The 12,354-nt window shown below is 32.9% G+C and overlaps 2 protein-coding genes across 2 annotated transcripts; both read right to left on the reverse strand.

The window, feature by feature from the left end:
• Window positions 1-475: 475 nt before the first annotated feature.
• LOC142627381 (uncharacterized) lies at window positions 476-4,408 on the reverse strand. The gene is made up of 7 exons (XM_075801226.1): window positions 4,270-4,408; window positions 3,565-3,663; window positions 3,138-3,167; window positions 2,687-2,788; window positions 1,853-1,960; window positions 1,174-1,228; window positions 476-664 (listed from the first exon to the last, which is right to left on the reverse strand). The coding sequence occupies exons 2-7, from the start codon at window positions 3,654-3,656 to the stop codon at window positions 596-598; spliced, it is 456 nt and encodes a 151-aa protein (XP_075657341.1). The 5' UTR covers window positions 3,657-3,663; window positions 4,270-4,408; the 3' UTR covers window positions 476-595.
• A 5,195-nt stretch (window positions 4,409-9,603) lies between these two features.
• Window positions 9,604-11,212, reverse strand: LOC142627116 (uncharacterized). Its single transcript, XM_075800916.1, has 2 exons — window positions 10,981-11,212; window positions 9,604-10,862 (listed from the first exon to the last, which is right to left on the reverse strand). The coding sequence occupies exon 2, from the start codon at window positions 10,769-10,771 to the stop codon at window positions 9,680-9,682; it is 1,092 nt and encodes a 363-aa protein (XP_075657031.1). The 5' UTR covers window positions 10,772-10,862; window positions 10,981-11,212; the 3' UTR covers window positions 9,604-9,679.
• Between the last annotated feature and the right edge of the window lie 1,142 nt (window positions 11,213-12,354).

Here is a 12,354-nt window from a genome sequence, read left to right on the forward strand (position 1 = left end):
ACTAAAAGAATAATTTTCAAATTTTATATTTATTAAAAAATGAATATTTTCGTTAGCAACTTAGCGTGCCTTTTGAATTTCTGAGAAAAATTGTATTGTTTTCATTTTAGTACAACAAAATTTATATTTATGATTTATGGTTATTCCTATATTACATTTATGATTGTTCCTATAATATATAAAAATATGATTATCAAATATATTATTCTTTATTAAATTAGTTTAAATTGAAAAAAATAATAATAATAAAATCACTCTAAAATAATTATTACGCGGGTTCGCGGCTAGTTATAACAAAAGTTGAGGTTAATTGTGTAATCCTAGAAGAACATAGTTATAACAAAAGTTGAGGCTAATTGTATAATCCTAGAAGAACTATAATATATATATATATATATATATAGTTCATTTAAGAGTTGTCGGTACCAAAAAAAAAAAAAAAAAAAGGTTCCAGGCTTCCAGTGGCACCAAAAAAGAACCGTGTAAACTGCAGATGTAATATTTTGCATTGAAATAAATCTTTGTTTTCAGTTTCTTCAATTTTTTCCTTTCTTCTTAAGGCAGTGTAAGTCATGTAAGACAAGTAAGTCGAATGTTAAAATACAGGACCTTGTACAGATCTCTCTGCTGGAAGTTGAAGTAACTCCCGAATCCCTTCATAAACCTGGATGCAATAAAATGAGAAAATCTGTTTTTAGAGCCCAGAAAAATGAAAAGACTTGTTCATACATTTGAAACAAAAGAAGTGAACTTGTCATCATAAATGTGTCTTCATCATAAAGAATCTAAATTCAAAAAATCATTAACACTTTTATCCTTGGTTCACATTTTATCTTAAAATTCAATCTTGGCTTCTATATTTGTTATCTTCTACTTGTACCTAACAAAATTTGAAACAACACCAAGAGCCTTGTATCTCAGTGGCATTGCCTTATCTCATTTATAAGAAAAACCAGGAGTTGAATCCCCTTCTCTTACTTCTTGTAAAAATTAAAAAAATAAAATAAAATATGAACAACATTGCACCCTCTTTATTTATAGTTTATAGGAAACAGAGGGAACACAGAAGCAAAATGTCCTGGCTTAAGGACTGACAGGAAGATCCTTAAGCAGCATTCCGACTCTTCAAGAAATATTAGAAGAAGAAAAAAAGCAAATATGAAGAAAACATACCAGCTTTATCTGGGCTTTAATAGATGCAATTAGTCGAGTATATTCCTCTATTTGCCTGCATAGTAGAATCAAGTATTGCATTAAGTTTTTTACTCAAAATAATAGAGAAGCTTAAATATACCTACCAAACTATTAACAAAACACACACACATGTCAAGGCAGATGAACAGACAGGAAAGGAGAAGCTGGTGTAATTAATGACATGGTGATATTTGGATAAGTACAGACAACTGGTATTGGTGAAGATTGTAAACATCACATTCTACTGATGATTTAAATGATTTTTATATTCAGATATAGCAACCTGTGCAAGATTTCACATCTTTAAAAAGCATTCAGTAATTTTTCAGCAGCATGTGTTAGGATCAAACTTAGTAGTGGTTAAGGAAACTTGATATATGGGAAAGAAATTTTCCATAACAAAAATAGAAAAACATGCTTTGAGAAGAGCATTTCAATAGTAGGTTTAAACTGTTACTTATAGTAGCAAATGATATATACTTTAGCCAAATAGATTTCCAGCAGTGCATGAATCACTTCCAATTTTTTTTTTTTTGGTATAAGTCACTTCTAAAATTAGTTATCCTATGAGAAAGAGTAACAATGAAACACATAAATACTTTATACGAGTAAACAACATACAAATGACACAACTTCTTATAACAGAAATAATGTATACCTTGCCAACCTTTCTTCCCTTTGTGATATAAAATTTAAAGCCTCAGACCAGGTGAACTCCACGTGGAATCCTAGTCCAATATCCACAAATATGTGCTGTGTATCTGGCCTGTAAAAATGCAGAAAACCAACACCCCCCACAATAAAAAAAAAAGGACCAAAAAAGGAAACAGAGCCTGCTGTCAGACATTAAACAGTAGAAAACATAACTAGAAAACCAACTATCTCAATCAAATCGGCCACAGCCAAAGCTCAGTTCAGAGTCACACAAAAACATGTAAAGCTCATACTATCAGGGCAGACACTAACCTTCCCCTCCCTTCTTCCCCCCTCTTTTCTTCCCAAAATATAAAATAAAATAAAACTAACTTTTTTATTTGCAGTAGGAGATCATGGACAACAAAACAGAGACTGCCATTTTAAAAATTTGTCTGCCCTCCAAACATTTAACACACACCCACACACACAGATATATATATATATATATATATATATATATATATATATATATATATATATATATATATATATATATAATTCACTCAATTCAGGACCCCAAGCTACATCTCAGTGATCCATCCCTGCAAAACATGTAAATGCTTTTTCCATGTAATCCATGATAGTGATAATTAGCTCCAAAGAGAAACATGGGAAACTAGTAGTTAACTAGGGCATCATGGTCAACAGGTGAACTCTAGATAGAACCATAACTAAACAAAAGTAGACAAATAAATTTACACGGAGGATAAAATTGCATGCACCATACATGAGCACATGTTTAAGCATCAAAGCACTGGCATTAAGCATCAGAAAAGAAGAGATTTTAGAGACTTACACATCAGCTTGCATGTGCACTTCAGAACCAAGATTGACCAATGTCCTAAGACTGGTTACACTATTTTTCTCTAGATTCTCTATGTTCTTTCGTAAATCTGAGCTATAAGCACATAGAGTCAAGTAAACGCAGATATAAACAAGCATCAATAAATGGGGTCCAATGCTTAAAGTAGAAATTTTATTCCCAGATGAATTGGTCCCACACAAATACAAAGATTATGATTCTGAAGTAAACCCTAAGCTTGTCAAAAGGAAATAGGAAGCAATCTATGTTTCTCAAGAAATGTGATCAAAAGAGTCTATGGTCCTTCGATCAAATGGTGTCTCCTTCCACCTTAAAGAATGGGTGGAGGATGAGATAATCCATTTAATCCAAGTAGGCATAAGTTATGTAATACATGTCTCACACACACACACACACACATATTGAAGGAAAATGAAAAGGATACAAAGTTTTTTGTTGTTCAAAGACCTTGTCCCTGCAAAATAAAAACAAAAAAAGAAGTGAAATTACACGTGTTATTGCTAAAGTTCAGTGCTTCACCCCAGTTCTCATGTCACAGCGTACGTATTGACAAAATGCTACCCAAACAATATGAAGTAGGAATTTGAAACCATTATAAATCAAATAAGACCAACTCAAGTGATAGAGTCAGAATGTCAAGTTTCAATTCAGGACTCAAATTAAAAGCATATATACTGCCCAGAAAAAAAGATAGAATCTCCTATAAGAAAGTCTCATGTATTCTGAAATTTATAGTTTGTCCATTTAAACATGTCTCAACACCAACCAAACAGCACTGTTTTACTGTAACTAGGGTGCAGGTGGCACTTCAGCTGGAATAAGCAAAATACACGGGAGAACAAAACACAAACCGCTCAGCAATAGCATGAACAAGATCTGGTTTCAAGCGTTTATCAACGAATTCCTCATATCTCTGTAGTTTCTCTTGCTGGAACCTGTCCATTTCAATCCTGTCACATATTCAAGTCAAATTAGAGCTCCCCAAGAAGCCTCTAAACACCCCACACACACAAACTAGCCTTTCAGTGTCTCTGACCAAAGTATGCAAATATTTCAAAGTATTTCTTTCAACCGCTATTATGAAAGCCCACTTGAAGCACATCTCATCAAACACAACCCAACACTAAACAGATGGACCTAATTTATGTTCGCATACTTGGAAGTTAAAATTCGAGCTTATTATAAGTACCCATAATAAATTGCAAATGGGCATCCTTAATTCTTTAAAAAATCACAAAAAACAAGAGCATTACAAGTATTTTTAGGAACTAGCTTGTTTATCTGCAAATTACTTTCAATTCTTGAGTTTACTTACAAACTGCCTCTTGCAGTTTCCATTCCTATTCTTCTACTAAATTTCCCCCAGCAACCAACCATACAGAGCATTAGCGACTTATATAATTCCAACCCAACTCAAAATTTCTTTTAGACATTTTATCGAACACTTAAAGTGCAAGGCTTTTGTATTCCCACATATTCAGACGTGCGTGAAAAAAACACAATCCATTCCAAACGAAAAAGTGCAAAAAAAGTGTGTGGAAGATGAGAGAGCTCACCTGAACCAGGCTGCGACTTTGGGGAGACAAAGATTTGCACTAGCACAAGAAGAAAATCTCGCAGCTCAATCTCTTTCTCTTTCTCTCAGTTATCGGGTTTGGGATGTGTTCTTTTTTGTGTTCTTCACGAGGGAGAGACGACATCGTATGGGTTTTCTTTTCTTTTTTAAATTTCTGGGTTTTTTTTTTTTTTTCAATTAACTTGTTTTCATTAAATAAATAATAAAATCAATATTTAATATTTAAAATCAGTCAATTTGGGGTCTTAATGGATGAAAATTTTTTAATATTTCGAGAGTACTTAATAATTAATGAACGAAACTAAATTGAGAAGTTTTGAAATTTTGAGAACTGAAATGGAAAGTAGTGAAGCTTTTTTTTTTTTTATAAATAAGATAGAATAATCTAAGCATGCGTTTGGATGGGGCATTTTGCCCAATCCGCACATTCATCACTTTTTTAGTGGGTCTTATGGGTACTGTTCACGTACCACCAAACTCATTTTTTTTTATAGATTTTCAGATAAATTTGGGTCCCACAGTACTATTTATACATTTAAAAATTATTTTGCTATAGTGTTTTCAGTAATAAATTTTCAATTTTCGTTAAATAAGCAGTATCCAAACACACCCTAAGTGTATATGTGTGTAAAACTCTCTCTTGGAGACTTGAATCTCAACTCTTGCTCTCAACGCCTACAAACATTTATACTTGTGGAGTGAGTATTGCACTAAAAGTGTTCGGTGGTAAGTAGTGAAACTTTTTTTTTTTTAGAAAGAAAATAGTGAAACTTAGAATGTAAGTTTTGTATTTTGACTTTTTTTTATGGTATAATTTTAATTTGTTTCCAATCTTAGATTATAGGATTTATTTATATGGATTAGTAGTATATATTTTTCTAATTATGGTGTAATTATTAGAATGGAAAAATAAAATTCAAATAGAGAATGCAACTCAAAAAAAATTTTCCTTTTATTTTAAGATAGTAATAAAATGAATTTAAAAATAATAATAAAAAGATAATGTAAGGTTGAAATTTATCAACCACTTTGTTGGCTTTATTTTGTGCCAATTTGTTTGTAATTCAGCACTTAGAACCATATTTTTAGGTGGGATTCATGTAAGGGTAGTGTGTGAGAAAGTGTGAAGAAATGCTCAAGACTGTGCAGTGAAACAAGGACTCGCAGCTGGATCTTGCGAGTAGCTCATGGCTTGCAAGCCGCCAGATGATGCATACAAGTGAAGCATGCAGAGAAGATGAACAGTCACGCCAGCTGGAGCATTATAGGACATAAAGTCCAGTCTGGCCATTCTATTTATTCACTGCTTGAACTCGCGACTCAGTCAAATCACGAGGCCAAGTCGCCAACCAGCTCTGTTTTAAAAAACCTGACTCTTCGCATTCCATTCTCACTCCAGTATAAATACCCCTTATACCCACGAAATGTAAAGAGTTTCCAGAGGGAATTTTGAGTGAGAACCCCTAGAGAAAAATAAGATTGACTCATCTACAATCTTCACATAGAGACTCTTCAAATACCTCTACTCTCTTCCTCTCCATTGTTACATCCTTGAGAGGTATATTACCAAAACATTTTCTCACCATACCCATATCTGTGAGAATGTTGTTTGGTGCTTTGGGAAGCAGTTAGGAAAGGACCAATTTCATTATTGGTTGATGCTATGGGCTATAGCGGGATCCGGTAAGGTAAAGAAAACATAGGTTCGGCGCAACCTCGTTAGAGTAGGAGCTTAGAGGACTTAGGTACACTAGGTAGATTAGGCTTGGAGGGTCTTCTGTTGTCCATGTATCCTAACTACATTCTTTAGTGGATTATTGACTGCTTGGAGGGTGGCAGAGAGGTTTTATGTTGAGGCCTTTGATTTCCTCTTTGATAACACATCGTTGTGTTGTCCTTGTGTTTGCATCTCTCTTCCCTTAATCTTTACCATTTAATTTCTGCTGTGGATGTGATTTTATTTGGTTTAGATTATGTTATCAATTCTGTTTTAGCTTATTTACATTTTCCGCACGTAAATTGTTTGTTATTAAGCTTGAATTGGTAATTTGTAATTTAGGGGTCTAAACGTTCAAAGGTGTTTTACACGCTTTTTGAACTTTCAAATAATAATAAAAAATGAGAGTTTCTAAACTCTCACTTATTATTATTCTTTAACAATGAGACTAAGCTCACACGATTTAAACAATAGCTTGAAATTACAATTATAAGTCATAAAATCTCCATCTTCTCTATACTCAACATAATTACACATTTGATTAAAAAAATCACTCATTTAAAATCTTAATTCCTTGATAAACTTCTTATAATCATTTTTGTAAGTTGGCATGCTCAAGAACGTATAGAACTTCTTCTTGTTTGGGACTCAACAATTTATCCCTTAAATTTAAGATAGCAATGAGTGCTTCTAAATCCACACTTATTCTTAATTCTTATGATATGAGATTAAGTTCACATGATTCGAAAGATAGCTTAAAATTACAGCTATAAACTCCATCCTCGCCTCTTTACTCAACGTAACTATACATTTGCCTAAATATTAAATCCAATCATTCAAATCTCAATTCATTAATAGCTCCTTATAATCATATTCATTAAGTTGACATGATCGAGAATGAGTAGTACGTCTTGTGGCTTGGGATTATGTTCTAGACTATAACAAATTCTAATAGAATTTGACAAATGTTGGTCAAATTGTCAATCGGGTCATTCATTATTGGGCATAACTTGGCCAGCTAAGCTAACCTTATTTTATGGCATGTACTCCCATTTAACATAAACATTGGTCGGGGTGGGTTACAAAAAGAGAGTAACTTCCATTTGGGTTAAAAAAAAAAAACTAATGAAAAATAAAAAAGAACAATATTTTTCCTTTCTCTTGGGCTCTTGGATTAGCTGCCATGTCATTTAGAACGTAGATTCCATGGGCCTTGCTCTAGTAGCAAGCTTCACCATGAGCAATAACTCTTTGGATCATGACAGCATGAATTACAATGTGAAATATTTACATATTAGATTCTAGAGGTATATATAGGCGAAAATGGCTGCTATCACTATTTAACAAAAAAATTAGCAAACTACTACTATTTTGAAAATATGTAAGGATTTACCATTTTTTTGAAACTTAAGTTTGTGAAACTCGAGTTTGCCGTGAAACTTGAGTTCCAAAAATTTGAGTTATTTGAAAAAATATACTCTAAAAAATTTTCAAAATTTTTCCATGTACCATGGAAAATTCGATTTCGCCAAACTCAAGTATTCAAATAGTGGTAAATTCCTACCTATTTCAGAAACAATGGTAGATTGCAACATAGTTTGCAAAAATGTGTTATTTAGCTATTTTCACCGGTATGTATTCTCATTTTCTTTCTAGTCTTAATGGTTTGCTACCCAAGCCATCAAACCACTTTTTTTTTTCCTCCTTTTATATGAGTTATTGTTTTGGTCATGGTGCCATTCTAAAATTATTTGTATGGTATGCTTAAACTAGTGATAACTACTCAAGCTTAATGGCTTTGTTCAAAATTAAGCAGACAATTACAACGCAGCTCCAAGAACAAACCACGACAGCCCCATGTGTTCACCACTTCCTTCACCATTTCTTGATCCAACTTCAACATGATTTGTCTCCATCTCCAATAAATAGACTATTTCTTTTGGCCCAACTTTGCAACATAATTTTTCAAATGAACCCACCACAATAATAATTGCTCTCTCACACACAATTGTAGTATCCATATGTTATGCATGTGATGGATGCACAAGATACCACTACTAACATTATTTTTACTCTCTATCAATCACAATATGCTACATCTACCGTTTGTGAAAATATTTGTATCACTATGTTTAAATCTAGCCATTCTCAGTGCATGAAATGCCTTTGTTGTAAGTTGTAACCCTCATCTTGTAGGAACACTAGGTCCAATGTCTGAACGGACCTGTACAGGGAGATCTCAGTTTTCCTAACAGAGTACCAAGAAAAATACATACAAATAGTGTTCCTACATGTTAGTAGGATTGCTTCTGATACCTCCTCTATTCCAAGTTTTTGCAGGAGATTCTGAGCATCTTTTGATAAAAAGAACACAATTTAATCAACTAACACACACAGACAATTAAAGCTAAAGAAACCATCCAGTTATTTCACCAGTAGATGCCCACAATGACTGTTCAATGCTCCAGACAACAGCAATAACAACCCATCCTTAGTTGCAAAACTTTGGAGTCGGCTATTAGTACTCAACAAACTAATTATGGTAGATCTTATGTAAACATATGGTTCTGATCCAGACTCTAGGACAGAAATATAAGTTACCATACTCAAAACCTTAGACCATCGCTTGGCAAGTAATATACCATAACACTAGTTAACAACATGGTATGAGCATTACCTCTTTTTTTTTTGGATAAGAACATGGTATGAGCATTACTCTAAACTATTTATGATTATTCACAAGACTCAGACATGATAACAATTCCAATGTAAAGATTTTTTTTTTTTTTTAATATAGGTAATAGATATCTTCATTAAAAAAAGTATGTCACGTTCACGATGATGAACAGAATGTACTAGAAACAAATACAAACAAATCAAACAAAGATAGAATGCACAAAATCAAAAATGGAAATACATTGTGTAAAACCCCAAGTACGAGACCACCCAAACAATGTTAAGATTTTCATCAAAGGCACAAAACAAATGATATCATATGTCTGTACGATTCTAAAATAAAACTTATATTTCTTAGCTTTCAAACAAGCCTTAGTTTTCCACTAACACGATCAACATAAAAAGATCAAATAATTCTCAATTATTTGAAGTTTAAAAATTCATCCCCAGGAACCAATGATTATCCGAAGCTATTTTTTTTTTTTCACAACTAGGTTATTCAGTACTCAAAGAAAATCTACTAAATTCTATAATTGTAGTTAAAATCGATTTGAAGATAATTTTGTAATCATCTATGAATGACAAAAAGTATAAGCATTATATCACAGCCAATAATGAATCGTATACAAGCAATATACTTCCACCAATACTGCAATTAGAAGCTTTCTGATATCATCAAGAAGTACTTCCACCAATACTGCAATCGTATACAAGCTATATACCTGTGGCTTGTGATCATCAAGAAGTACTCTAGTCAAATATCCATCAAAGAATTGAGTGCCATTTGGGGCTACCTCTTGCAATATATTCTTTTGTGAAGTTTTTTTTTTTTTTTTTGGCTGAAATTTTGTGAAGATATACTGACATACTAATACAATGATTTTTTTTTATGGTGAAATAATGAAAGAGGCAACAAGATCCTAATTTTCTCTAGCTGCTCCCATCTTCATGTTATTTAATAAAAAATGTTTGATAACAAATCAAATTTACAGTCTTCTCATTCAATGCCTATCCTTTCAGCAGAAACAGCCATTGTTTCTAGTATTGACTGGCCTTCAACATCCGAAGTATCCAAATTGGAATATCTACAACAGAAGTAGAAAACTGCAGTCATCATAGAATCAATAAGCACCACAAATGAATACATGATCACCAAAAGAGGCCCTTCCCATATCCTTGAAGACCCATTTCCATAGCTCAGCGTCTTCACTCTATGCTGAAACAATCCCTCAATAAACGCCATCCCAATTGTTGATCCCAGAAATATGAAAAGACCCACTTGCGTTTGGCCCTTAATCAACATACTAGACCGCAGCAATGCCTGCGGTCCGGAAACATCCTCCAACACTGAGATCACAATAGCAATGTTGCAAATAACGATTGCATTGGCAAAAACGACCGATAAAAAAATTGCCAGCACCAATGCAGCATACACAATCAGATCTGGCGAAAGCCCAATTACAGCAAATGCAGTGCATACCGCAATAAGTAGAACACATAACAATGTGACACAACCAACTACCAACATACACACCCACATATACGTTGAAACAATCCGCCTCCATATCTGGACAATGATCACATAAAACTTGGACACGTCAAATTTTTTCTTTGAATAAGTACAATCTACAGAATAAACCACCGCAGCTTTAGATAACAATGACAATGTGATGTACAAAGGGAGGCAGAATGCTGAGGAAACCATCATCCCAGCGAAATGCTGGCACGACTGTTTGACAAGAGGCCTAAGAGGGAGTCCACTGGACTTAGCCACCAACAAAAGCCTAACAGTCAATCTCTTCACAATAGATTCATCCACTAACACATTCGTTAATAGCACAGCACTCACCGGGCAAATGAGCAACACGGCAATAATCATAAACCCATGCAAATTGTACCGAAGAATCCTAACAGATTCTCTCAAAATCTCTAAGGCATTCATTGATTGGAACTGGGAATTAGTCCCAGAAAAATTGGTAGCAGATTCCAAGTCTAAGTTTTGCAAATGGGTCTCTTCGGATCCATCTTTTTTCACATGATCCAACCTATTTCTAGGAGATGCTGTTGCACTGGAAGCCTCCATTTCCATCAAAATTTGAAATTTCAAACAAACTGAAGCAATTCTTAAGTTTCTAACTAATACCCAAGATCCAAAATAGCTGAAAGAGCTAGCTCTTTAACTGAAAATGATCAAAGAATGCAAGTAAATTCAATGCACACAAAATATACACATATATGAAAAGGAACCAGATCTTATTAGAATGTCAAGCAATTGATAAAGCCATAAAGGTACAGTACCTGAAAATGGAGGGAAGGTCACGTGGGAAGGCATGGTTGTGAAGAATGAAGGAGAACGGTGGTGAGGACAGCTCTAATGGCGCAAAATCGAGGTGGGTGTGATGTGTTTGATAAAATGTGTGAATGAGTGTGTGAGAGATAAAGAGAGTTTGGAAGAAAAGGATTTGTGCGAAGCGTGTCTGAATGAGTGTGATTTTCTTATTCGGTGTTATTGTTTGGAAATGAGATTTGTGGAGTTGGTTTGAATGGTTTATATGTATAAATGTTAAATGGGTTGAGTACTTGAATATTAGGGGCTTCTAATTATGAGAATGGAAGTTTATTAGTTTTGTAATTTGTTGGATTTTATAGAGGGTACTTATTAAAAAAAAAAAAAAAATTAGAAGGTAGTTAGATCTGTGGAATTGCTAGAAAATAGTGGGTCTTACACTTGAATCTATTGTTTGATTGGTGTTATACAATTTTTAAGAAATTGTTTCCTCTTCTTCCCATTAAAAAAAAATCAAGATTTTGAAAACAACTAAAATGATGTTTTTGAAAATATTTTTAATGCCATAGTTGTAATAAATAAAAAATAGTAGATCTCACAGATTTGTCCAAATTTTTTTTATCTCGTAAATTAAGAAATTTATCTTTATCACAACTCAAATCTGAAGTTTATCATTATCAAAAAATATAAAATGTAAATCTACACGTTTCTTTTTGTACTTTTTTTTTAAACAATCTCAAAAGTTAAAATGTTATCCCAAACATTTTTTTTTTCTTCAATATTTTGAAAATTGTTCTTAATAGTGAGAGTCAAACATGTATAATGTAAAAATTATTGTCTGAAAACTAGTTTCAAATTCAATGTTTTGAAATAGGTTTTGGTATTGTTTTGAAAACAAAAACAAAAATCCTTCTACTAAACTAGTCATTACGGTTTCTAGATTAGTATATTAATTTTTTTTTAGAGCTATTATTAGTATATTTAGTGAAGTAAGAATACTGCAAGATATATGTTTGATGGGAAATATACCTTAAGAAAATTATTCAAACACCAAAAGTAATACAGGTATGCAAATAAAAAGGTTTCATTGTGAAGAAATACATAAGTAGTAGCATTTTAGCAAAAACAAAAACAAAAACCAAAAAGTGATAAGAAAGAAAAGAACCCCAAGTAAAGAAAAGATGCTAGGAAATGTTTGTTGATCACCAAATACTTTTTTTTTTAAAATACACAAAACAGGAATAAAAAACTTTATAAAAAAAAGGGATTGAATCGAAAGGACATCATCAAAAACATTATTCCCCTATTTATGGTTTTAAAATATAAAAATTAAAACATCTTCTTTAAAAAATTTCTGGTATCTTTAAGAGAATAAAACCATATAA

The sequence above is a fragment of the Castanea sativa genome, chromosome 3, assembly GCF_040712315.1.
Source record: "Castanea sativa cultivar Marrone di Chiusa Pesio chromosome 3, ASM4071231v1".
Lineage (NCBI taxonomy): Eukaryota > Viridiplantae > Streptophyta > Magnoliopsida > Fagales > Fagaceae > Castanea > Castanea sativa.

What these genes read in the sequence shown, in the direction of transcription:
- LOC142627381 (XM_075801226.1), bottom strand. Translation starts at nt 3,656, where the DNA reads ATGGACAGGTTCCAGCAAGAGAAACTACAGAGATATGAGGAATTCGTT. An exon ending in GTTCATGCTATTGCTGAGCG is followed by an intron (nt 3,168 to 3,564) that starts GTTTGTGTTTTG and finishes TTTATTTTGCAG; the next exon opens with GGACAAGGTCTTTGAACAAC. An exon ending in TTTGAACAACAAAAAACTTT is followed by an intron (nt 2,789 to 3,137) that starts GTATCCTTTTCA and finishes ATGTGCTTATAG; the next exon opens with CTCAGATTTACGAAAGAACA.
- LOC142627116 (XM_075800916.1), bottom strand. Translation starts at nt 10,771, where the DNA reads ATGGAAATGGAGGCTTCCAGTGCAACAGCATCTCCTAGAAATAGGTTG.